Here is a 27,881-nt window from a genome sequence, read left to right on the forward strand (position 1 = left end):
TAATACCATGTGGACTGATTTAGAGCAGTTGTTTAACTGGAGACTGATGTTTGAAACTTCAGCTGCTCTGCAGCTGTATGATATTTACAGAGCGTAATTACACCATACAGCTGCAGCTGTGTGCTGTAATTATGTTTTTAAATCTAATCTAATCTAATCTCACTAGACTGTATACAACAAGTGTCATAGCCTTCATTAATATTGATGTGAACCTGAAAAGTACAGGTATAGGTACAATAGTTATTGTGTTATTCTGTTAAGAACAAGTCAATTTTTTCCATGCATGTTGTCACTGTACTGCTGTACTTTTGAAAGATTACAGTGTGTGCACTTGAAGCAAAAATGCTCTTATCAATATGTTTCACTTCAGTTTTTCAGTAGTTGTTTTGCTGAAGCAGTTACACAGAGATATTATATTTGTTGATCTGTACCTGCAGAAACATTTTGGACTCGGTTTCCCATATTTGTTGGTCAGTGACTATTTTTTCACAATTATAACACAGTCTAATGCTCTAAAAGTACAATACTTTAATACAACTCTCCACTTAACCAACATGACCACTTGCCATTAAAGGTTTCCTGTGGAGTTTCTGACCACTAGTAGTGCTGTAGAGCAATGTTTCGAGGGGGACACACAAGACAAATAAACTTTAGTTTTAAGCCTTTTGCTAGCTATTAATTTGATGTATCAAAGCTAATATTTTTTGGACATGCTTAACTCTGAAATGTTTGGTTACCAGGGTAACTCTGGTTCTCTGAGAACTGAGTGAGGTTCAAAAGAGAGCAGTGTAAAAAGAGGGAAACCAGCAGTAAATGTTGCTTGGTATCATGCAGGTACCATGCAATATGCCTATTGTTTAAACCATAGTTTGACAATGATTTACTGGTTTTCTACACTCCTCTAAGGAGGATTCAGGGGATTCAAACTCAGGTTCATGCCACGTGTGAACCCTGGAGGAAGCTGTATTTAAGTTTCATGCCTGCTGCAGAGTAAATGTTTTAAAAATACCTTTTATAGGACTTTGTAAAGGTTTCAGAAGACTTTCAGAGGTGTTACTGAATGTAATTTCAACTCCTCAGTGCCATACAGTACTTATCCTGTGCTTGTTTTTCTGAATGAAATCTACAGTATTAGTCTGAAATGTTTCAATATTTAAAGTCAGTTGGAAATATGACTGTGTTGTAATTTCAGCACTAAGAGCAGATTAATTGCTGTATAAATGTTGTTTTTGAAGCAATTTTATCCACTGAACAAATATGGTTTGAGGTTGTTTGGGTCTTTCAGAATGATCACTTATTTTGTTAATGATTTCTTATGTAATTTGCATGATGGTGTAATTTAAAGGAAGACAGTATCACATTTGAGTTGTAATTAACACAGCTGTAATTCAGTTTCACACACAAGCTTCACTCACCAGTGTAACACATCAACAGTCAGTCAGATGCTGTATAAAGACTGTAGATAATAGTTTATTTTGTGTTGCACTCTGGAGACTGATCAGCTCATTAGGTCTCACACTGAATGAGATAAAAATGGATTCATACACTGGTTTGCTCAGAAAAAAATGTCATTTGTTTCAATTAGAGATTTTTTTTGTGTTGTTCAGTATCATCAGACTGTAATGTGGGCAATCATTTTAAGTATGTTTCAAAAATAGACAGTATAAACTACCTGTTGCATGTATTATAAAGCAGAGGTGTATGATGTAATCACATGATAAGGCTAGCAGCCAGACTCACTGACAGTTTTAAACATTTTAGGAGCCAATTAAATATCATAAGAGACAGTTCAGGCTGCTAAAATGGCACTTAAGGGACTCTACTGAGAATACAATCACCAAAATGCATTTTGTGAGTCATAATTTCAATAAAAATTTGTGAGGCCATTACTCTGTCTTTCTTTATATTTTTACAAGCTAGTATAACTAGCAAAAGATTGATGTTATGGGGATATTTCAGCCTAAAACACATTTACTGGGCTTTGTTGGAACAACAAAACATGTCAAATTAAAACCTGCCTGATGTATGAGGATATGATACAACCCTGTCTCCTGTAATATATAAATACAGAGTAATTTACTTTGCCAAATATGTTTATAGACACGTAATTGTTGCCTGAATGACATTTTTTTTAAATCAACATAAGGATATAATCTTCATGTTGAAGGCATCAACAAGTATTTACTGTCAATGTTTTTAATATGATTTCCCTACAGTAAGTGAAATATATAAAAATAAACACTTAGCTGAAGCCTGAGACAGGACATGAATCTTAACATGGGGGATGGCATCCCCCCCCCAAATTGCCTACTGACAATCAGAATCAGAATCAGAAATATTTTATTGATCCTGTCAGCGCGTTCGTTATTTGCAAAAGAAAAGTCTGGAGAGAAGCTATTCCTTAATTTGGCATTTATTATTATAGCATTGGAGGATCAACAGCATCTTGTACAAGGATCTTTTCTATTCAGAAAACCACAGTCAGCAAGCTGTTAATCTGTAGCCATCATCCTAAAAAAGAATGCTGTTCTTAACATTACACAGAGTTTTAAATGAGAATGTGCAACTATCTGATAGGTGTCTACAGAGGTGAGGAGTCAGCCGTGGTTTAGACTTAGCTCTCCCTTCGGTGGTGCACAGGCTGGTCCCAGCCTCTTGGCACACGATTCCACCCTTCGTGTGGAGACAGCGCCCTAGTGGAGGAATCCTACACTTCCTCTGTTTGTAAGTTGCTAAAGTCTCTGCTTCGTTTCCCAAAACTGATGCTTTTCCTCTCATGGTCATTACAATACATACTGTCCTCAGTATGTGATGTTCTTTCTGATATCCCTGTCCTATCTTTGTATAAATGGAAGCCTGTTTGCAACAGCTAATCAACTTTTCCCTCCAAAAAAAAAAAAAAAAAATCAAAGTAAACTTTAAATTAAACAAGACGGTGTAGTCCCTCATTCGTCCAGGAGTGTTCTATCGTAGAAAAGGTTTCAGTCGTAGTCATCTGGACACTGTTTTCAGAATCAAGACGTTTCGGCTCCCATCCGGAAGTCATTCTCAATTGTGAAAAAATTGGACGGGAACTGGAAATTTAAACTACTCTGAGTTACATAAGCCCTGCCCTCAGGAAGGAATCTGCCTGAGTATCTGTAAATAGCTAGTTTCACCTGAAACTGACCTAATAGTTTCAAGATGGCCCAGTAATCAGTAATCAGGCCTATTGTTCTCTGGCTGCATCTACTTCATCACTGCTAAGTGCCTGATTAGCATGTGATAGGCGTGACCAAGGTGATAATACACTCTGATAGACTTTGGGCAGATTAAATCTCAGACCACCATTTCTGTTCAAAGAGGGTTCTCTTTCTTCACAAAAATGGCTTCCTTGACGCCCGTTCAAACCAACTCTTCTCTCTACTAAGAATCTTCACCTCGCTGTCTTCAAATGTGTGGTTTGTAGCTTTTAAATGCAAATGCACGGCGCTCTGTAATCCTGAGTTAGCGTGTCGTCTGTGCTGATAAAGTCTTTTGTGAAGTGGCTGTTTGGTTTCGCCTATGTACCGTTCTTTGCAGTTTTCCTCACTGCACTGAATGGAGTAGACAACATTGCTCTGTTTCTGTGTGGGTAACCTGTCCTTAGGGTGAACGAGTTTCTGTCTTAAAGTGTTGCCTGGTTTAAAGAAGACAGGAACATCGTGCTGTCTAAAGATCCTTTGTAGTTTTTCAGACAGTCCAGACACATAAGGAATGGAGACACCGTTCCTTCTTGGTTCAGTTACACTTTTGTCCTTAGTGTTTAAATTAAACACTAAACTGCCATAAGTTGAACAGCGAGCTACTTTAAAGGATAGGTTTACATTTTTCCAAGTCTGTCTTAAAACCCAAAATTACATTGAAAGGGTTTTTGGTGGCTGTAATTGTTCCTCCTGTCTGCACTGGCCCCAAAGAAATCCTTCCGATTTTAATGTAAGTGATGGAGGACCAAATCCAGTCTTCATTTTGTGCAAAAATGCATCCCAAAGTTCAAATGAAGGTAATATGAGGCTTCAGCAGTCTGAGTTAGACAAATCAAGTGGATATAGTCCAAAGTTCCAATCTTTTTAGTACAAAAATCCCTCTTTGTGTTATGTTTCCTTCCTGATCTGCATGGAGGGATCGTAGCACAAAGAGGGAAATTGGTACTAAAACACTGTAACTTTGGAATATAGCTACTTGATTTACCTCACTTAGACTGCTGAAGTCTCAAATTTTCTTCAGCTGGACTTTGGAATTCATTTTTACAGAGAAGCAAGGCTGTGTGTTTTGTCCCCCATCACTTAACATTGAAATTGCTTTAATTTAATAATGCTTTAATCTAATACAATCTGGTTTACACACAATCAATGCAGAGTGCACTGATATAGTGATATTAAGGGATACGGGATCATCACTGTGGTCCACCTCTGAAATGATGCACATGATGCAGTTTCATTATTAGAAATGAATATTACCCATATATTCATTCTTTCTTTCTTTCTTTCTTTCTTTCTTTCTTTCTTTCTTTTTCTTTCTTTCTTTCTTTCTTTCTTTCTTTCTTTCTTTCTCAGATTTTTACAAGTCTATTTTTAAACTTTCCTCACATGGCCATATGTACATTAAAAGTCCATATTGGCAGTAAAGTGATACGTTCCTAGTAGGACTCCAATGTAACAGATTGGGTACAAAATCCACAGTCCTCAGTCTGTGCTAAAATAACTCTAAAGTTACAGTCGTTTTTATATAGGTGGTCAAGAAAGCAAACCGTCTTTATATACCCTTAGTAGAAATTTGGTCTCATTTCATCGTGGTGGCCATCATTTGTATAAGAACAGCTAACATTTGACTCCTAGAGATACAAAGATGTAGGACAAGCATCACATGCTGTCAGACAATTGGACAAGTTTCAAACGAGTAGCACTGAAATATATTATGTAAACCACTTATTTGGAAGTGAAAACGAAGTGTACGTCACAAAATTTCTATCCAAAGTGTCTGCTGTAAGCCTCCACTGAAGTTTGAAGGGCTATTTCCTGGTTCAAATTTGACCAACCATATAGGACATTTTAAGTATGGTCACAATTGTTTCCCTCTCTAAAGAAGTTGCTTTAATGACTGGGTTAAACTGGAGATGGATTTAAATCCGTTTGATCATGGATTGCTTGTGTTGCTTTCACAGTGGACATCATTGTAAAATTGTATCTAGTGGTGTTGCTTTGTCCACCAGGTTTAACAAATAAATATGACAGGACTGATGGCCAAAACTATGAAAATAAAACCCAGATTGTAAAGAAACCTTGAATTTTCTTTCGTGTCCTTTACATTAAGGAAAAGTGACATTGGTATTATTAATCTAATATGTGAGCAAAATCATTTTAGGGTTGATGGGTTGTAAATTATACCAGATGACTCAATGCTCTGTTTACTTTTTTTTAGGGTTGAGGAGCCATCAGATGCTGCTTGCTTAAGCAGGTTTAAGTGTTATCAATGTTACTTCACAACCCCAGTAATTGTGCTTTTCAGATACAAGTTTTGTGGCATGTACATGTTAAATGTGTGTGTGTAGAGTCGTGTGTGCTGGAATCTTATGAAGTTTTAAATGAAGACAAAACATCTCTGTAAAACAATGATTGCTGCTGCTTTGTGCTCATTTAAATGTCAAAATTGTATATTCCTTCATGAAGAATTAATAAAAATGAATGAATCAAAGTGATTATATCATATTTGTTGCATCGCTGATAAACAAATATGATGGATTCCTATGGAAAATATAGGATCTCAGAAAAAAAAAAGATCAAAGTTTCAGTTCCCATTTTGGCTCACCTATCTTTTTATTTGAATGTACAAAAGTTTAACTTTAGGGTCCAGCTCATCTCTGGCCAATACCCCAACTGTGAAGAACAGTGGTGGCATGATCACGGTACATAAATGACGACACAGACTGAAGGGATGCTGAATGGAGTCAAATACAGAAAGACACTAAAAAAAAACAAAACTGCTCCATAGTGATTTGGATCAAGATTCTTTGAGCAAGACAACAATGAAGCATGCAGCTAAGAAAATATGGTAACACCTTTTACATTTTAAAAAATGTACTTAGTAGCACAAAGGAAGTGATTAAAACAACACTATATATAAAAAATAGCAGGGATTGTGCAGGAGGGGTATGAAACCTGAAGGGGCTCGTAGTAAACACCTCCCCTCTGGGATTTACAATTTATCCTAATACTATGAATATTTTTCTTCCTTAACTTAGTGAGATAAAAATGAAGAATAAAAGGAAACAAAAGCAAATGAATAGTAATAATAATCATGAATGAAACAAAGGTAAACACATTACACATAAACACAAACTGAACACATTAACTATAGCACAGTCGTTTTATCATATTAAACTTAAATATTGATAATGATGGACATGTTCTTATAGAGGAAGGACTGGCGTTCCAATGTGATGGTCCTTTGTATTTTATGGCATATTGACCAAGAATGGGAAATGCAGAATCAGACATTAAAGTCATTTATTTAGATGAGAAATAGAAGTGGCCCAAGAATAGATCCTTGAGGCACTTTGCAATATAGTTTGATTCTGTTAGAGATACAACCGTTTATAGATACACATTGATCTCTATTCTTAAGGTAGTCACTAAGCCAATAGATAACAACATCCTGAAAGCGGTGAAGTTTGGAAATGAGAATTATGTAATATACTGTATCAAATGTCTTTGAAAAATCCACGAATATACTAATTGCAAACATATTATTGTCCAAAGCTGTACAGATTTTGTCTACAAGTTGTAAGAGAGCCATGTATGTTGAGTGATTTTGTCAAAATCCATATTGGTGTTTATACAGGATATTGTTATCATTTAGGTGTTTTAACACTCTTGCATAGACTAGCTCTTCCGAGACTTTGGAGAAACAAGGTAAAATACAAATTGGCAAGTAATTGGTGAAAAGGCTAGCATCCCATTCCTTAAATAATAGTATGACCTTTGTGACTTTCAGTTCTTTTGGGACAATCCCAGTTTTTAGAGACTGAGAGGACATGAGTCAGTGGCTCACTACTTGAAGATGTCACTTCTTTTATAAGCTTAGCCTTGATTTCATCATGAAATTCCTGCTGCAGAGTTATTGAAGTTGACAATGATGTCAAGTACTTCTCTGTATATAGGGGGTTCAAATCTACACAAGGTGGGAAAACAACCAGTAATCTATTGGACATTCATCTGTATTTTTTTGCAAGAGTGCTACATTGGCAAAGTAGTCATTGAATCCATTTGCTATAGCAGAAGGGTTTGTAAATGATATGTCACCATCATTAAATTGAGATGAAGTTTTCACAGGAGCCTTCTTCTTATTAAGTAATTGATTAATGACCCACGTGGATTTTTTGTTGCTAGCAGACTCTTTAAACTTGTCTGAATAGTATTTCTTTTTTGCTATATGGAGTAGATGTGAAAATTTGTTTTTGTATTTTCTGTACGTATCAGAATTGTGGGGAGTTGGACTTAGCAGAAATCTTTTATACAGTTTATTTTTCTTTATGGAGGATTTCAATAATCCCGAAGAGAACCACGGTTTGCTCCAGGGTCCGGTTATGTCCTTGTCACTGCACCCGCGACTCCTATTGGTTGGTTGGTGTGCCTGTGTGGAGGGGGTGGAGACTGAGGTTTACTCCACAGCTAACGTGGTTAACCAGGACCAAGAGGTACGATCACATCACACCTGTTTTAGCCTCTTTACATTGGCTCCCTGTTTGTTTTAGGATTGATTTTAAGATGTTATTGATTACTTTTAAGGCTCTTCATGGCCTGGCTCCAGACTATATTTTAGACCTTGTAATCCCTTATAAACCTACATGTAGTTTGAGATCTTCGAGCAGGGGTCTCCTGTCTCATCCTGAGTCCAGGATGAAAACTAAGGGGGACAGAACTTTTGCCATCAGGGCCCCGAGGCTCTGGAACAACTTGCCCGAAGAAATTAGGTTGTCTGAGTCAGTGTCTTCATTCTAAGTCTCTTCTCAAAACACATTTTTATTGGAAAACATACCCTGATATTACCTGAGCTGTCTGTTTATTTAATTGTTTTTATGTATTTTATTTCTTTATATTTGATCATTCCCTGTGGTATTTTATTTCTCTTGTTGTGAAGGACTTTGTACTTTGTTCTGATAAGTGCTCTTTAAATAAAGTTGTATTTTATTATTAAAGCTGATCCTGTTCTCCCCTATTGCTTATACTCCCACCGAACTTCATGTGATGGCACTCTAACATAGTAAGCTATTTCTGTAATCTGAAAACACATAGTAACTGCCAGTGCCCATGTATAGCACTGGCAGTGTTGTACAGATGTGCTCCTCAGTGACTCCTTCTTCCTGCTGCGTTCATATCTCTCATATCTCTCTTGCTAAACGCTAACACAGTAAATGTCTCGTCTCTGCACTTCCTCTTTAGTGGTCAGTTCATAAATAGATTGCTTGTCAAAACAAAAGTGAAAGTCTTACACTGACAGAGAGGAGTCGAGTGTGGGATGGCTATGCCAGAGACATTACAAAGAGAATATCAATCTATTCCGTAAGTAGGCATGCAAAATTTTTTCAAATGATCCCTGCTGAGTCTCTACCATGCCTTGGAGTAATACAGGATATAGACCTCTAAGGTATTTTTAACTGTGTCTCCCAGGCTGGGCACAAGCTTGTAGAGAGCAACTATGACAAAGCAATATGTGACGCATATACACCTGCTCCTTGTTTAGCTTTATTTCATTTAGTTCAATGATGTTGTTGTTAAATGTTCCTCTGTTTCTTTATCTCTTCCTCAGAGACATGGACCAGGCAGCTGGTGAGAAAACTAATTTACTGTTTTTATAAATTGACAACATTTGTTGCTCTGTCAAGACTGCAGTTTTTCAATATTGACGAGAATAAACTATATTTAGTTATTACAATATATTTGGTTTAAAGCTGCTCTTACCAATATTTTGTAATATTAATGAACCAACTGACAATAATGTAATTTGAAAGGGGTCATTCACAGTGATGAAACTCAGATTATCAATTTACTGTGCAGTTTCCTTCAGTTTGTTATAGGAGAAAATGCTTTGATAAGCCCACTGCACGCTACCTGCTCAGCAGCACAAAAGGCAGACAGGCTAACTGGTGAACATAGTGGAGCATTTAGCAGCATACAAATCACTCACTTCCTTGACAGTGCCCAGGATCTGATGGATTTAATACTTTAGCTTTTGATTTCATGCTAAAATCCCATGAGAGTTCAATTGACAGCTTTCACACCAGCCTAACCAATTGGACAAAAGCACAAGAGGTCGTTTGAATCGAGTCAACAAGTTAGAAGTGAAAGCACTCCAAGGTTAAAGTTCAACAACCACCTGTCTGCAGCAGCAGACGTGCGATAGCTTTTAACCAGGAAGTAACACACTGTTTGTTATTCATATAGTGAACACCTCTACTGACACAAAAACAAACAAAACCTCACGCCAACGGAGCCATTTTTAAGATGCTTTAATCAAATGAAAATTCAACACAGTGGTTTTAAGTTGTTTATGAAAGTAGTAAAATTCGGTGATGTGTAAAATACCTTTTCCAATTCATGCTGAATCTAGCGCAAGATCTTTTTTTGTCAACAGTTTCCTTCATCTGGTTCTGGTGGTGTGGCTACACAGAACTATGTTACAGCTCAGTGAAGACTCAAACATTCTTCTTTGTCTTTAGTGTCGTGGAAAAAGTTCTTTGTCTCCTTGTCGGGGACAACTAATGGGGCTCATCAAAGCTTTGTTGCAAAGCTAAAAGGTGCTGGCCAAACTCAGGTCTCCTCTCCTGAAGTGAGTGACTATGTTCTGGTTTTCTGTCCTATCACTTCACGAGTTGGAACAGACATCAGCGAGGCCCTGGACAACATTCCAGGTAGGAAATGCCTTCGGCCAATGTTTGGCCAATTTCACAGTAATTAGTCAAAGGTATGGAGGGAAATTTGACCAATCAGTTGAAAAGTTCCTTATTTTGGAATGAAAAAAACACACCATATTGTGTGTTTCTTATCCAGGTTCTAACTGGACTTGCAATTCCTTTATTTTCAGTCGTTCCCCCCAAGGCCACACATTGGCAGTCCTTTGAACTGAATTCATTTCAGTCTAAAATTGCGCTGTTTTAAATGCTGGTGTGGCCGAGCCCTAAGGAGGATAAATACTGCCTCTAAAAGCAGGACTTGGCGTCCATGTTTGATGACTGGCTCAAACTAACTTTCTATCAAAGAAATATTCCATTTGAAGAGTGTTCACAGGTCTTTGGCTTATCCACTATAATTGAGACACTGTTGCTGTAAGCAGAAAAGCAGTGTTGCTCAAAGTGATGAACTCACAGATAATTAGCACCCGACTTTAAAGTTACTCTCCATTCTTTCAGATCATTGTTTTGCTTTTACGGCCCACAATTTCACTGTTTAGATTTACTCTTACCACACCTCAACTCCCAAACCTCGTTTCCAGCAGCAGCTGGCAGCTGTTTTAAGTGAAAAAGCTCTGATAAGCCAACGGTATGCTGCCCAGCACCAAACTGTGGATAGACAAAGTCAGCGACTAACTGTTGAACACAGTGAAACATTTAGCAGCTAAGGAGCAGCTATATTTTTTACAACATAGAACAGATATAAAAAAGCCAACTGCAGGTGAACAGAAGAACCACATGTATACACAAAAGGAGCAACAGCTTGGCCACCCCCCGTGCTGTGGGCTACAGGTGGAGTAAAAACCAAACTGATCTGGCCTCTTAAGTTTCATCTTGTTTCTGACTCATTTGGTTGTGTTATCTCTGTGCTTACAGTTGGTAAACCAGCAATTCTGGTGGTGATGCATCACACCTTCAATTCTGACCATGTTGTAGCTGAAAGCAGAAGACTGGTGAACAACCCGAACGTCCACCTCACTGTGGACTGTCTGTTCTATGAGGGCAGACTCTTGGAGTGTAACCACAATGATATTGCATTTCTTGACATCAAGAAGTTTCTTGGAGTTTCTGCTTCCCAGGTAATGACTAGATTTACTGATCTAATACAATCTGGTTTACACACAATCAATGCAGAGTGCACTGATATAGTGATATTAAGGGATATGGGATCATCACTGTGGTCCACCTCTGAAATGATGCACATGATGCAGTTTCATTATTAGAAATGAATATTACCCATATTATATTTATTTCTTTCTTTCTTTCAGGTCTCTATCTGGCAATCCTGCTACGATTGTAAGTGTAACTGTAATCATGAACTTCAGATTTCAGATCAGAATTTTTCAAGTCTATTTTTAAACTTTCCTCACATGGCCATATGTACATTAAAAGTCCATATTGGCTGTAAAGTGATACGTTTCTAGTAGGACTCCAATGTAACAGATTGGGTACAAAATCCACAGTCCTCAGTCTGTGCTAAAATAACTCTAAAGTTACAGTCGTTTTAGTACAAAAATCCCAATTTGTATTTTGTTGATGAGCTGCAGTGGAGGGATAGTAACACAAAGCATGACAACTTCAAGTTTGAAGCTGAACTGAACACTGAAGCATGTTAGAATGATGGACTGTGCCTGTGGTTTCATGGGTAAAAGCCAGTTTAGCGTGAAAATATATAGGTAGTCAAGAAAGCATACCAGAGTGCTTCTAATTTTTATATTTAGAAGAAATTTTATCTCATTTCATAGTTGTGGCCATCACTCGTATGGGAAATGGACTACATTTGTATAGCACCTTTCTCGTCTTCCGACCACTCAAAGCCCTTTACATATAGGACATTTTAAGTATGGTCACAATTGTTTCCCCCTCTGAAGAAGTTGCTTTAATGACTGGGTTAAACTGGAGATGGATTTAAATCCGTTTGATCATGGATTGCTTGTGTTGCTTTCACAGTGGACATCATTGTAAAATTGTATCTAGTGGTGTTGCTTTGTCCACCAGGTTTAACAAATAAATATGACAGGACTGATGGCCAAAACTATGAAAATAAAACCCAGATTGTAAAGAAACCTTGAATTTTCTTTAGTGTCCTTTACATTAAGGAAAAGTGACATTGGTATTATTAATCTAATATGTGAGCAAAATCATTTTAGGTTTGATGGGTTGTAAATTATACCAGATGACTCATTGCTCTGTTTACTTTTTTTTAGGGTTGAGGAGCCATCAGAAGCTGTTTGCTTTAGCAGTTTTAGTGGTGGTATTGCTGGTCATTTTGATAGTCTTTATAGCAAAGAATGATTAAGAAGATCTGTGAGGGCTGTCACTAACATGCAGTTTACAGGATTATCACAATAAATGATTCTTGAAGGGACAAAATAAATGTGCTATATCATGCATGTGTAATCATCTGCAAAACGTATTTACAGAAGGATGTTATTATTGTTATTACTGAAGTATATTTGTGATATAGATGTTTCTTGGCTGAATGTGAAAAAGATGAAAAGAAAGAGACAGAAAATAGAAGTTTACTTTGAATTTCAATGTTAGATGAGTTAAACTGTAAAACAATGATTGCTGCTGTTTTGTGCTTAAAAATATATGTTTGTCCTTCATAAAGAATAAATAAAAATTAATCAATCGAAGTGATTATATCATATTTGTGTAGCAGGTCTCTGTAAATTTGTCATATTACAGATAAACAAAAAAGCCCAAACATGATTAATTCCTCAAAAATCAAAAATGAGGTAAAGCTCTCATAAAAAATAAAGATCAAAGTTTCAGTTCCCATTTTGGCTCAACCATCTTTTGATTTGAATGTGCAAAAATGTAACAGTTCATCTCTGGTCAATACCGCAAATGTGAAGAACAGTTGTGGCATGATCATGCAGTCATACAGTCATCATACAGTAAATGCATTATGATGACAGAGACTGGGAGTGCAGTCAGGGTTCAAGGGATGGTCAATGAATGTCAAAAACAGAAATATACTTTAAAAGTGACTTGGCTGAAGATTCTTTGAGCAAGATAACAATGAAGCATGCAGCCAAGAAAATGTTAGAAGAGTAACATCAGGACAAGCCACCAAGTGGCCAAGCCGAAGAAATGAAAATCTGAGGACAGACCTAAAGATCTCATCCAATCTACCAGAGCTGACAAACCAGGTGAACAAAACTGTTAGAAGCACCAGGCATCAGACAAACCTCAAGCCACCTGAAGCTGTCACCACTGAATTTGGTGTCTCTGAAAACTACCAAACATTTTTTAATATATTTGAAATTTCTGTGTGCAATTGATTTGGACTGAAATTCTAAATTTGATTTGGTTAAACTAAGTCTGTAACACAACAAAATGTAGTAAAAGTGAATGGGTCCCAGTACTTTCTGAACCCATTTCATACATATGTGGGAATGTGTGAAATAATGGTGGGTTAAGCCAGCCGTATTGTCCAAACAAAAATTAGATTGGTGTGTTTTTACAGGCAGTGTCACATTTGGTGGCACTGTGTACACACTAGCTAAAAGTTTTGCCTTGTTCAATTCTCTTTAATACATACCTGCAACTTAAAACAACATAATGTAACAGAACATATTCACTCAGCCTTGCGCAGCCAGATGGCATCTTCTGAGCTTAGTATTTGCTGCAAGATTTAAGTCTGGAGACATCCACTTGAGAATTCTTCAGCCCAGTCAGATATGTGCCAGATCAATAAGCAAACGTTTTGGATAATGTCACCTGCCACCTCAACTCCCTGAACCTAGCCAGACTAGCATAGTAAGCAAATATTTAAGCAAGGCTTGCCCAATCAAGTGTAGGAAGTGAAAATTGTGAGACGGCTGAACATTTGTTCTAGTTTTAGAATAAAGGTTTCCATATGCTCCAAACAAAGTGTTTGTTGGATTGTCTAACAGCGTCGGAAACCCCCACACAATCCAACAATCATGATCACTTCAGGCAGCAAAGTTGCCTGGTGTGTAAAGGTGCAACACAATAAATACCTTTGAGTAGAGAAGAGAGACTGTTCGCAGGTGTGTGCCATTATCCCCATTTGTACAATTCATCGTGTCGAGTCCACAAACAAGCAAAAGACAGATTTCTTGAGGAGAGATCGAGGAGGCAGTGTGATGATACTGGGAGACTATGATGGCAGGCTTTTTGCCCCACCTTCCAGTGTGGCCATTTGGAACAGGTATAAACACTTTTGCCTTTAGACGACCTAGTTTGTTTGAAGCATACTGAGACTTTAACTTTGTGTTTACTTTTTCAAGCTTCCTGATCTGGCATTCGCATCTTTAAACAAACAGACCTGGAGTCCTGTTGTTTGCTTGTGGTACCATGGCAACACTGCACATTTGATTTAACTTAGTATAGTAGAGTAGTAGAGTATATTGCCTGCACATTAGCCATTCTGATCTTCCCTCTCTCTCCACTTGATGACAGTTTTGCACTGAGCAGTGGAGGTGTGGAGGAGGGGGATTAGTTAACATGAGGGGACTGGGGGGATGGGGAGTTAAGGTCACGCCTCTAGCCTAAAAAGGCGAAGCAGAATACCAGCGGCAGCGAGCCGCTCTAAGAATAGCTCAGGCCCTGAGGCTCAGAAACATGGCATGAATGTAACAGTACCTAATGAGATTCAGACTTTTATTCAAACTAATCCAAAAAAACGTAAACAAGAACAATAAGACTGATTGATAGATTTAGATTTTGATCTAATTGAATTTTAGCAGTGTGAAACCACTGTCCACACTGTAATCACGTGACTCCAGCAGCAACATTGGCTGTTGGGATAAAATTACCTTCATGCTCTCTCCCAGTCTCTCTTCTCTCTTTCCTTTCCATCAGTCAGTCCCCGTGGTCGATCTAATTCTGTCAGAGCGGGTAGAGGGGGGGCACGCTGCTCTATCTACAACCCTAGCCCCAAACAGGCAAAGGGCAAAGACAGTGACCACCTTAACTTGGTCTCTGTCTGTCTCCCCAGCCTCATCCACTGAGACTGAGTCAACTCTCTAGACCACCTTGCAATCATTTGGACCCCTCTAAAGTTTCTGACTTCTGGAACAAGAAAGGAAAATGCAGATTTAAGTATTGAGAATGGAAAAAGAGGTGTAGTGTTACCATCAGTATCCAAAGGGTTCGGGTTTTCCACATATCCTCAGCACCAGCCATTCACATGACGTTGCTAGATTGGAATTAAACACTGGGATTAAATCGCGCAGAGGAGTTAAGGATCTACCATAACTATTTCTTTTCATGGCGACATAATCTGCACAAGATTTACTGTTGGAAAGGAACTTTTATCTTGAAACCATGACTGAAGCAGTTGAAGGTAAAGTATCATCACATTAAGTATTACAATTTGATTTCAACAGCTTATTACATAAAAGAAGCCTTTCATAATGTATATCTGAAGCTCTTGCAGGGCTTGTATGTTTTGTTTTGCACACAGTCCCTCTGACGTTGTGCTCTCTGGCGTGTAGGGGAATTTCTTGATTGGAAGTATCTAAAAATATGGCGCTATCATGTATCGGCTATTTGTAACGCAGCTTTAAGACCCCTGTGACATCTACAGTGCTGTATAGGATCAGTCAGCATCAACACTGTGCCTCTTGTTGTGTATGTAACCACATCAAGAGATACTGTTGTTTTACGACTTTTAACAGTTTTTTTTGTCTAATGAGACAAACAAAAGGGTCTGAAAGCAGAAAGCAGCTGCTGTTGCTATTCAAGCTTCACTTAATCACTTATTTTGTTTGATTAAATGTCTTCTCATTAAGTGGGTGTGTGCAGATTGTACTTGATTGACAGCCCCATGACTCTCCAGTTTGTTTTGATGCACTTGTTCGAGTGGGACAATTTACACCTTTATGATAGGCCTTTTTTTACGGAAGACGAGATGATGATTATCCTCAAGCTGAGACTGTTTTCTTGCGATCACAACATACATGTAAGTTCCAATTGCTAGCTTTTCTGGAGCCTTCAAACACATCTCAAGGTCTTCCTCAGTGGACTGAGTTGGAGATGACAATTGAGAACCACATGACAACTGAACAAACTCCAGCCACTGATGAAGACCATGACATTTGGTTGAAAGCTCCAGAAAAGGCTAGTGAGTTGAATGATTATTTTGTCAAGCTTGAAGCAACTATTTCTGAGGTCAAGAATGAACTTCCACGCTAAAAATTTATCCTCTTGTGGCGTTCATGTTTATTTTTTAAGAAGGTTTTCCCAAATAACATGTAATTATCACATTATCTCAGGACATCCAATTGTTGTCTCATGATTACCTCTTAATTATCTCCTTATTACAAGAAAACAAATGGTGGTAATAGACCTACTTACTTTATCCTCTTGAATTTTTATGTCTTCCTCTAGGATGTCTCCTCCCTCTCACATGGTCATGAGGACTGACTTGGACAGACTGTAAAAGTGTGGAAGCCCATTATCCTGTTAGAGATAACATTACTATTGAATAGGTATCTCAGAATATTGTGCTTAAAAACATAAATATGAGAAGCATTTGGTGTCTTGAGGTAATAAGTTGCAGTTAAGACGAAGAAATATCACAAAATGTGATATTTTGAGATCACAAGATAATTAATTTGTTATCACATGATAACAGTGCAAATAGCACTTAACGTCCCTACAAGAAAGATCTGAACAGCAAAATGTTTTGGAAAACATACTGTAACTTCTAGCTTGATTTTGCTCTGGAAATATAAAATGTGCTGAAACTTGCATTTCCATTTAAAATAGTATTTATTTACGGTGACCTGTAATCCATTTGTATGTGTTATATATGATAGCACCACCACGCTCAACCAGCCGGATTGTAAAGGTCTCTGCTGCACTTAGTTCAGCTCTATGCACTCATTAAGGAAATGTTATGACTACACTTCCCTGTATTCTGACTGAACAGGCAACCACTAGCTCCTAATGACTGCCCTGAGCTGAGCTGTCATGGATACCCAGTGAGAGTAACAACAGAGTAACAACAGAAATTTCATCCACAGTGTGGAGACAGGTCAGCCATAAAAGGAGGAATCGTGCATGGATGGGTGGTCAAACCATTTAGAGTTGGGTTTAAAAAGTGGTGGTCAACAGAAGAATCAAAGTGAAGGGGGAAACAAAGATTTACAAGTTATTAATGCCCAGTAATAATGTCAAAAAAGTGCTCAGTAGGTATCTTGTGTGTTATTTTGACATCTGATCTGAGGGTTTTGCTGGGGTAAAATAAAATAAATGTCGTGACAATCTGGACATATAGATTTTAAGATGTCTTGTGCATGAGTGGAAATCTTGTCCTGATGGTGACACTTGAAGAAAGGTCAAAGGGTCAGTGGAAAAACTAAACCATGGTTTCAAAGTTTCAGTGGTTTTCTGCCTTAGTGCAGCCCAACATGACAAAACCAGGAACATAAAAACCACAACATAATATTTAACAAGATGGCCACAGAGCAATCATTTTACCTGACAGTAGAACCAGATGAAAGGTCATGAAGCCCCCTGAAATCTTAAGGACTGAATACTTAATCCATACCAAGTTTTATGGAAATCTAGTAGTTGTCAAGAATTGTTGCTGTCCAACTGGCTGGGATTCTTGGGCAAAAATTGTGGTTTTGGTCTGATGGCTGATGCCAGTTTTCATGAATTTGAGTGTAGAAACATGAATTAAGCAGGTTTCATAAAAAGAAATAGCAGCAGTAACCCCACAGGTTAGAGAAGTGAGTACAACATGTATACAGGACGACAGTTAGACAACGGTGGGCTGTGGTTGTACTGGGCGGCTCCCAGTGTGGCAGGGTGTATCTGTAATTGTAGCAAGACCTCAGTGAATACCATGGCTGAACTACGAAGCCTCCAATCAGTTTGAGTGTTTTGCTAGAAGTTCCTAAGAATTTGTACAGGTCGAAAGTAATGTGACCGTAATCTGTAAGCTTTTTTGTGTAGTTTGTGTATTTTAAGAACTTTACAAGCTCTTCATAAACTTGCAGACTAACAACTGAACATTAAATGTTTAAATTTATCCAGTGTATGAGCTTAACATGTCCATGCATCGATGTACATTGTTGATGGTTAATAACTTGATTATTCGTTAGCATTGGCTAACTAGCATGATAGCTGTTAGCAAAAGAAACATGACATGACTTGTAGGTCAAATTACTGTAGATTGCGCCTGCCATTACTAACTTCAAAATTACTTCTTTTCATAACACAGAACATAAAGTTATATTTAAGTAACTCATTAGGTCTCACGTTACACAAATGATATGACGTAATAATAGTTTCAAGCTCAGTGCTGGTCAAGGTGAAAATCTCACGGTGATTGTGATGCTAGAAAAATGTTTAGGGCTTACTAAAAGCCTCAGGACTCATCCTCTGGGGAGCAGGAGTATCTCTGCCAGTAGGATCTCTGGTCAGTAGTTGTCAAAATATCTTGTCCTGGACAGGTTTAAAGATCAGCATCCTTAGGCCATATTGCGAGTGGTTACAAAAATATATTCATAAAGCATCCATTCATTCACCATGGGCAGAATCTTTCTATATGTTTTTGTTTGAGTAGGGCGTTTGTTACTCTTTCTAACTATCCCCTTGAATTAAAGCATGGTTAACAGCATTCTTCAGGACATTCAGTCACACTTGCTCAAATCTATAGCAGCCGTCCATTGTAATGAGAATCGGCCCACAGTAGCTGGTTTCGTCACTCATATGTTGCACTGACCTATTGGAGTCAGAGCGATGAGGCTAGACAGAGGTGTGTGTGTCTGTGTGTGTTTAGTGCTGCTAAGCTATTTGAGTCAGCAGTAATGGAGTTGCCTACAGTAGCTGCCAACAGAGAGCTGAAGAGAGTCAACAGGTGGCTTGAGCTTTCCCAACACACAGTGACATTAGCAACTACACTGTAGCAGATTTTACAAAACTAATCCATTATCTTGTATCTTCATTAAAAACTGATGACTGACTTCATTATAAAATGATGCACTGTTTAAAATCTGTGTTTACAGCTACAGCACTTGTTGTCTCTTACTACATTGCATTATCATAAACCTTCTAACATTTTAAAGCAAATGTAAAACACAAAATAGATTGCACTGGTTCCTGATTAGTAAAATGGCTATAATAACAAGACTATGCAATGGGTCAGCATATAGAGTGTGTTGGGGACATTGTCAGAAATATAACGTTTGACCATAAGTCAATGTCAAAGGGTGTCTCAAAGAGTGTCTTAGTTATTTATTATCAAGGGAGTCTGGAGACACTCCCTCTTATCTATAGCTCCAGACATGATGGAACCTCCTAACTTAAAACATACCTAATCTGAGGGGCACTGAGGCTTCTCAGGTCAACAGCATGTCAAGCACAATATTAGACTTTCTTGACCCATAAAAATTCTCCAGTACTGCTGTACCGTTCCTGCTTGACCTTTGTTCCTTCTCTCTCTAGGCCTGCCAACTATAAACGGTTATTACCTGCTGGTTTATGCAGTTGTACTGTTGAGTCAGTCAGGTTGCCTCCTTACAGAAAACTGGACAGTAAATGGATAAAGATGATTTTCTTAATTTGGTTTTCTTGTGTTCATTAGAGAGTTATGTCCTGATTGCACATAATATTTATGTGATCTCAACATGACAAGGTGTCAAACAATTGTCTCTCACAAAATCTCTCTCATGATCATAGAATTATTATTTCAGGAAAAAGAAAACATGAGAAATACACTCAGTTGCCAGTTTGTTTGAATTTTAAGGTAATATTGGAGGTTATAGTTCATGGTGCTGTTGAATTGTATTGCGTCAGAGGTGTTTATATTTAGTCTATCTTTACTGATATAAATGTGGGGGACAAAATATTAGAAACACCTCTCGGTGCACCGCAACACAAGTCAACAGCACAGCAAACTACAGCCTCCAAACTTACCTTAAAAATGAAGAACCTCTACCCTTTGAAGACCTCTCAAACAGTTTCAACAAAAAATTAACATTATAAAGTTTATGAAGGTACGATTTATCGCAGGGCTGTTGGATTATTTTGCATTAGTTTTAGCCAGGTGTACCTAATAAACTTACTTTCCAGACAACTTCTACTTCTACTACTGCTACTACTACTACTATTACTACTAATAGTTGGAGTAATAATAATATGTTGTAGTAAGTTTAACTAACCATCAGGTGACAGCAGTAGACTGTGGTTGTGCAGGGGGCTCCCAGGGTAAATTTGTGGGTATGTATTAATTAAAAATAGTGACATGTAGATTCACAGATTTTCCTGGAATATTAGGGTTTAAGAAATAAAACAGTTCTATAGAAGGCCATATTTCATGCACTGTATTTGATCACAGTTTCTTTGCTCCTCAGCGCGGTCGTCGACCACCACCACCATGGTCATCGACAGTAAGAGCGGAGACGCCGGGGCACCGCCTGCGCGAGGGTCCAAGAAAACTTTTACAGATGACCTTCACTCTACCTTCAGCTCCCCACTGGCCTGGATCTTGGTTCTGGCTCTCATCATTACATGGTCTTGTGTTTTTGTCATCATGTTTGATCTGATGGACTACAAGACCATCTCAGGTAAGGAGAGGTGTTTTCTGTCCATTTGCAATTCTGCCCATTGTCACCTCTCAGCTTCTCAGTGTCAGATACAGGTGTGTATTCACTGGAAGGAGACACAGAAGACGAGCCAAGAGAGAAAATATATTTATGCTTCTTATTGACTGAAATTTGGAAATTTGTATGTAAATGTATAAACTCTGTATTTCATACTGGGCACAGCAAGCTTTTACTCAGCCAGCCAAGTCAGGCAGATTGTGGCAAAGTGTTGGCACACTTGGCTTTGTTCTGGCACCAGAGGGCCACATGTGGGCTGGCTCATGTAAGGCTACTAGTTTGGCTCAGAATTGAGAGTTGGAACTGAGAGCACATGATAATAACTGATGTCAACATTTTTATCAGGTCAGAGCATCTCTCATCTAGATTTCTGCAGCTGGACAGCAAGAGGAGAGAAGTTTTAGTAAAATCCACCTGAAACTATTAAAGTGAGGGGGACATGCCTTCCCATCCCCAGTGGAAATGACACCCTTGCGCATTTGTCCCATTATCTCCCATCATTTCTTTCTTTAAGGTTTAACTGAAAATCTTGTCTTGCTTTGTGATAGTTTTAGTTTTAATGCACCACTACCAACAAATTAGTTTAGTGCCAATTACTTTGCTGTTTGACCATGCAGAGAAGTGATCAGAGTTCATGACTCACAGTAAACGGTGTAATACTGCAGCACCGAAGTGGGTTCAATTAAACAGATGCTGTAGGTGTCAGAGATGAAATCAGAAAGAGGGGAAGCCATGGATCTCCTCCACTGTGGGCTGAAATCTCTCTCCTTCTTCCCCCTCTCTCCTTTTCATTTTAACAAAAAGGAGAGAGGGTTACATATATATAAAATGTTGTTTTTTGTATCTTTCTTTTCCATTTTAGTATGCTTTGTTATCTTAATGTTTTTGTACAGGACATCGAACTGCCCTGATGTAAGATTTACTCATTTTAATTTGTTCATGTTTCCCTGTAACAGTGACAATAACTAAGTTGCAAGCATTGGTTCCATTTCTCCTCACAACATTAAAACAAACAATGCTTCCAAAACTTCATTAATTTCTGTTGTGTTCAACTCTACTCAATTTTCTAACCCAAACAAGAACATCTTCCATTATTGCTCCTTCATTTCCTAACCTATTACATTTGATTCTCACTGTAAATTAATAGAAAAGCATGCAAAAAACTAGAATAACCCAGCAAACCAAAGCAGTGCATATACATTTTCCCTAGACTACAATATTGCTAATTAAATATCTTTCACATTCATAATTTCATCTAGAAACAAAGGACAAAAGAACATGAGGACAAATCCATCCATCCATCCATTTTCACCGCTTGGTGTATCCCAGTGACTTTGGGCCTTAGGCAGGGTACACCCTGGACAGTGGCCAACCTGTCGCAGGGCTATGAGGACAAATCAATGTGTGTATTGATATTGATAGAAATATCAACTTCTCTTTTGTTCTTTCTGACACAATATTTCTTACAGTTCATGTTTTGTTACCACGTCACAGGCAGTAGTCTGCGTGTTAGATCTTTAGCGTCATCGTGCCACCACAGTGTGAACACAGACATACTTTATTTAACAACACCTCTCCTTCTTCCCTTCCCTTCTCCTCTTTTTGCTTCACAACTGTGCTCAATGTCTCTGCTTATTGCCACTGTGTTTCTCATCCAACCAGGTCGTCCACCTCCTGCTGTCAGGAAGGTTTTAAAGGAATCAGGCCGTAGAGGCAAGGCACCTTATCTGCTACTAACTCCTCAGACCAGAAGCTTTTTCTAACGTCGCTGATAAAAACTACTAATTACCTAACATTGACTGGTAATATTAGCTATCAATGTTAGAAAGGCCTTCACAGTCAAGTCTGTAGATGTGTAAAATGCAAGCTGCTTCATTTCTGCATTTCTGTCTGATACTGCCTTCATTCTAATCTGATATAGAGTAACATGATGTTATGGGTAGTTTGTAGTTTAGTTTTGTGTAGAAGAGATATTTCTGATGTGTAAAATTTCCCGAGCTGTATCATGTATTCTGTGTGAAGAAAAAAAAGGTTCAAATATTTGAAAGACAAGTATTTTGATTCCAGCCAGGAAAAAAGCCCACAACATTTTGAATATTTGAAACTACTTCAGATGACCTTGAGTTACAAAAGCGGCCCTGGAAGATATCTTGTCTGAAAAATAAAATAAATCAATCTCATCTGAAGTCTGTGTGCATTTGCACAAATATGATCTGCATTGTACTGCTATATTTTTTCTGTTCTATTGTTTTTCTTTTTCTCTGTTTTCCCATGTTTATTTTGCCTGTTTGCTTTTTGTGTAAATCTGGTCTCCTTCATCAAACTGTCTTGGAAACAAGTTCATATTCAAGCTCTGGGAGACTCTCTGTTTGCTTAATCTGAAGCACAATTCCCATTGTTGACTATGAAATATTAAAACTTAAATGTGATGAGAAAAATCAATATTCTGATATGTTTAAAAGCAGATTAGAACCCACAGATAATAACTTGATGAAAGAGGGTCAATGGGATTTTTTAAATGCTTTTTGCACAGCAATATATTATATAGAAGGCCTTTTGCAGTGGTTAAACTGGAAGATGGGTGATCCGTGCTTCTAATAGAATATTGATCAATTCCTGAAATTCAGATTTCAGCTTTTTGATTTCAGCTCCTGTAGCCCCACCCCAGTTTAACCCTTTGCTGTAGAGTTGATGTTTTTGGACATTTCCTCATTGCACTGAATCAGAGCTTTGTCTGCAGTGAGAAAATGTATGAGTAAGAGTGAAATTGGATATGTTTGGCCAGGAAACAACTTAAGTCAAACTAAATGAGTGACTAAATCAACTGGTGTGTCTGTGTGCCTGTATTCATGTCCCTGCTCCACCAGGAGGCCTCAGCAAGATCGGCTCAGACCCCATGAAGGTGGTGAACGATGCCGTGGAGGAATCAACACACGTGATCAGTGTAATATTGAAATTTGCTGCCAACCTAATTGTTCCTGAAGAAGATGAAGGTACAGTCACTCTACACATGGTAGAAAAACAAACAATGCATCCCATAAAGCTGCAAAGAGCTAATCTATTTCGTACGCATGTTCGATAGGTTAAATAAAGTCAACACAACAATACTTTGATTACAAATTATCTGATTCTATCAAATTATGACATTACAGTGGATTAACTCGTTTCCCTCTCCTCTCCTCCAGGAAATCTATACGCAGTGAGAAAAAAAGGTTTGTATTGATGCAATTTTTGATGTATTTCCTCTCACTGCTTTGAATGTCTTGTTCGTGCTGTGCTGCATTACATGTGCTATTCTTTATATTATATTTTTTAAACCCAGAAAAAACAGATCATAAAGCCATACTGCTGCTTTAAAGCAATTCATTACACTGCACCGCACACGTGCTGCTTGATGTGTAAGGGAGGCAAACATTATCTAATAAACTGAAATCGATGGATAATGATGGCACTGCAAGAATCTTCTACCTTCATAGACATAGTTCAGTGACTATGTTGTTTTGTTAAAAGCTCACAGAAATACATAAAATGTATGGCTGAGGGACTGTAGGAAGACATACATGGATCTAGGTGACAAAAATGTCAGAGACTTGATTGTTATTATGGTGAAAGTTTCAAGCTGACTTGATCTATGAACGATCTCAAGATACAAGATGGTTGGAGGAGGAGGAGGAAGTGGAGGTGAAGATTAAGAAAGCAAAAGGTATTTTATGATTACTATTTTTCTATGAACGTGTAGATTAACTCTAGATGGATATAATTAATCCTCTCTCTCACCGTTGTAACAGTAGAGTAATGGAGGCAACAACAGTAAATCACTTTACTAGCAATAGTCAAAGGTATGTGTTTCTTTCTTATTATTCTGCTGGCCGTTTCTCATAAGAAGCTTGTCTGTTTCTCTCTAGCTTTCTATGATAACTGCTTGCATTAAGCTATTAAACTTCTACTAAAACTGACAATGTACTGTATTTGAATTGGCATCCAAACAGTAGCATGTAGTTTTATTTTGTTGTGTTACTGACTTCCATTTCTCTTTCTGTGTTCTAGGAGAATTTCTACCATCCCGAAGTAAAGGTATGTACCTCTTGTTTGGAACAAGAACAGAGAAATGTCTCGATTCTAGTCTGGGATAGGTAGGTTGGATGCTAATTTCCCTTTCATAGCTACTTCACGAGCTAAGTCCTCTTAAATTTAAGAGATCACTTCTGTTTTGTGACTTTAATTACTGTACCCATTAGATCTTTGTTTGCCTCCCACTTAAAGCTGCACTAATCAATATTTTTATATTAAAAATTCATCAACTGACAAACCTACAGAGAATTATCACATGATTCTGCTGTTTCCCTCAGCTTTACAGAGTGTTTTAGCATCTTTCGGCTCATTTGGTTTTACAGCCTGTATTTTGCTAAAGTTAAGTTTCACCGCTCTAATCAGCAGGCAGCTGTTTACAGGGAAAAAGCTCTGATTAAACCAGCTCGTGAACATAGTGGAGTGTTAAGCAGCTAAAGAGTCAGCTATTTCCTTCAGGAGCTCGTAGAGACCAAAAACAGAGCAAAAAGGAGCGTGAATATTGTATTTAAATTTGCCAGGTGGGTAGAGATGCCAAACAAATGCTAATGTTTCGTTGTATCTGCTGGATGTGTAAATAAGCTAACAAGTTTTCCATTTAATATGACAATTTGTCAGTGTTGTGTTTGCAGCATGTTGTGCTGCCCAAGAAAAATAAGCTATAAGTTTATTTACTTAATTAGACTGTGTTACATTACATAGTTTTAGTTGGAGTAATTCCACTACTGTTGCAGATTTACATTTTATTACTCCAGTAGATATTATTTCATTGCTTACAGCAATATAAATATTCATGTGTAAGTTGCTCGTTCATGCCCCCTTGCTTCAGGGTAATTCGTTCCTACCTGCCACTCTTGTGCAGAGGGCAGTTGTGTAAAAGCGGAGTATCTCTTAGGGTTGTATGTCACAGTATCAACCCTGTTGTTAGATGTATAGGGTTAGATGACAAAGTGGCCTAAATCTTAAACGGTCAGTGAAGTCTTTAAATATACAACTTCTCACAACATCGCACCAGATCTGAATAGACAGAATTTCCTAGGTAACAAATAAATGAAAAATAACATAAATCACTTATACTATTACTTTTTCTGATTATAAATATCTTGACATATTATTGTGAACAATCAAGACTCTATTTACTTTATAAAAAACATGATCACGGTGATACTTAGAATAACTTTCACATGTTTCTTATAGTTATAGGGATGCAAGCAAAGATGAAACCACCAGCGGATGAAGTCGCGGAGGACGAAGAAGAAGTGGGAGAGGAGGAGGGAGAAGAGGGAGACGAAGTGGAGGCTGCTGGGGAGGAGGAGGAGGGAGAGGAGGAGTATTATGAGGAGGAAGAGTATGAAGAGGAGGAAGAGGAGTATTATGAGGAGGAAGAAGAAGAATATGAGGAGGAGGAGGAAGAGTATGAGGAGGAGGAGGAGGAAGACAGAGTGGAGGAGGAGGAGGAGGTAGGAGGAGTTAAAGAAGAGGAGGAGGAGGAAAAAGAAGAAGAAGAGGACGGAGTAGAAGCTGTGGATGAGGTGGACGAGGTAGAGGAGGAGGAGGAGGATGAGGTAGGAGGACTTGATGAGGAAGAGGAGGAGGAGGAGGAGGAGGAGGAAGAAGAAGAAGGAGAAGGGGAGGGGGCAGAAGTTGTGGAAGAGGAGGAGGAAGAAGAGGAGAGGGCAGAAGTGGTGGAGGGAGAGGTGAAGGAGGAGGAGAAGGAAGAGGAGGAAGGGCCGAGAGAGGAAGAGGAAGAGGGAGAGGGAGTTGAAGGAGCTGCTGATGAAGAGGAGGATGAGCAAGAGGAGGAAGAGGAGGTGGAGGTAGCTGCTGAGATGGAGCAAGATGAGGATGAAGATGAGGAGGATGAGAAGGAACCTGAAGCAGCTGCAGCTGAGATTGATGAAGATGATGATGGAGATGAAGTGAAAGAGGAAGCAGCAGAAGAAGAAAAGGCTGATAAAGATGACGATGATGAGGATGAAGAAGATGATGAAGTTTCTCCTGAACCTATCTCCACTTCTGAGGATGAAGAGTCGGCTGTGTCTCCCGACTCTGAAGCACTGGTTGATGTCAAAGACAGTGACGAAGATGTAACTCTGCCTGATGAAGATGACGAAAAAGACGAAGAAGAACATGATGAAGATGACACCAGTGACGATGCGTTCACTGACACCTCAGACGTCAGTGAATCTGCACTTCTTTCCAGTGAGGAGGAGGAAGAGATGGATGATGACGACGATGAAGATGACAGATTAGCTGAGGGTGTTGCAACATCTGATAGCGATGATGTCATTGCAGAAGACACAGATGATGACCTGGAGCTTGATCTTCCTCCTATTCCTGCTGCCAGTGAGGATGATGAAGATGATGAAGTTGATGATCATAAACTCGCTGAAGAGGAAGATTTTCCTCCTTTACCTGTTGTCGAAGATGATGATGATGACGAACACCTGGAAGATGATGTCAAAGTTGCCGAAGACACTGATGAGGATGATGATGATGATGATCTGGACCAATCAGACGAGGACATCTCTGTTGCCTCCTCTGAGCACTTTGCAGACGATGAAGATGATGAGGAAGACAGTGACCTCAAAGATGAGGACAAAGATGTCCACGTTGACCTCGACGATGCTGAAGATGAAGATGATCGTGACAAACCCGATGATGTCACTGAAGAGGACATCCACGATGATGATGATGATAAAGAAGAGGAAGAGGAGGAAGTCGGCATCCCTCCCTTTGAGAGTACAGACAGCGGAGTCTTAGGTGATGAAGATGATGATGACGACATTGCTCTTAAAACAGACATCTCCTATGACACAACCGATGATGATGATAAAGATGATGAAGATACTGATACCAGCTCATTTGAGACCTTCGATCAAGAAGACGAAAACGAGATCGCAGAAACATTTGTTGACACTGAAAAAGATGATGAAGAACTCACATCAGAGTCCTTAGCTAGCGAGGATGAAGAAGACGACGATGATGATGAAGATAAGGAAGATGATGATGATGATGCTGATGACATCTTGCTAGCAGGTACAGTCCAGCGTTATTGATTACTTTCATTTTGAGTTATATTACACTATTGCATAGCCAGAGAAAATGCTTGTTTCTGATTGGCTGGCAGACATCCATTCAAATGCTCTTTATGGACAACAAACAAAGAAAATCCTTCTAAATCAAAATTACATAAATAATAATAATATATCAAAGTAATAATATACTATTAATAAGGAGAAAAGTAAATGCGG

At 38.5% G+C, this 27,881-nt stretch overlaps 2 protein-coding genes across 10 annotated transcripts in view; both read left to right on the top strand.

Moving 5' to 3' along the window:
• The window catches only part of LOC122863019, a 35,157-nt gene extending 30,680 nt beyond the window's left edge, over nt 1–4,477 (top strand). For both annotated transcript variants that reach the window (XM_044169022.1, XM_044169023.1), the window contains exon 10: nt 4,356–4,477. In XM_044169022.1, coding sequence (XP_044024957.1) covers nt 4,356–4,465 — 110 coding nt within the window. In that variant the 3' untranslated portion in view covers nt 4,466–4,477. The remainder of the gene's footprint in view (nt 1–4,355) is intronic.
• A 10,107-nt stretch (nt 4,478–14,584) lies between these two features.
• Nucleotides 14,585–27,881, top strand: part of LOC122863018 (triadin-like) — a 33,978-nt gene continuing 20,681 nt past the window's right edge. For 3 of the 8 annotated variants that reach the window (XM_044169013.1, XM_044169014.1, XM_044169019.1), the window contains exons 1-8: nt 14,586–15,287; nt 20,311–20,523; nt 22,222–22,272; nt 23,427–23,552; nt 23,745–23,771; nt 24,206–24,262; nt 24,607–24,633; nt 25,825–27,666. In XM_044169013.1, the coding sequence (XP_044024948.1) occupies nt 15,269–15,287; nt 20,311–20,523; nt 22,222–22,272; nt 23,427–23,552; nt 23,745–23,771; nt 24,206–24,262; nt 24,607–24,633; nt 25,825–27,666 (2,362 nt within the window). In that variant the 5' untranslated portion in view covers nt 14,586–15,268. Of the gene's footprint in view, nt 15,288–20,310; nt 20,524–22,221; nt 22,273–23,426; nt 23,553–23,744; nt 23,772–24,205; nt 24,263–24,606; nt 24,634–25,824; nt 27,667–27,881 lie in introns of all 8 variants that reach the window. The other 5 variants (XM_044169015.1, XM_044169020.1, XM_044169016.1 and 2 more) reach the window with 4 other exon arrangements.

The sequence above is a fragment of the Siniperca chuatsi genome, linkage group LG16 (genome assembly GCF_020085105.1).
Source record: "Siniperca chuatsi isolate FFG_IHB_CAS linkage group LG16, ASM2008510v1, whole genome shotgun sequence".
NCBI lineage: Eukaryota > Metazoa > Chordata > Actinopteri > Centrarchiformes > Sinipercidae > Siniperca > Siniperca chuatsi.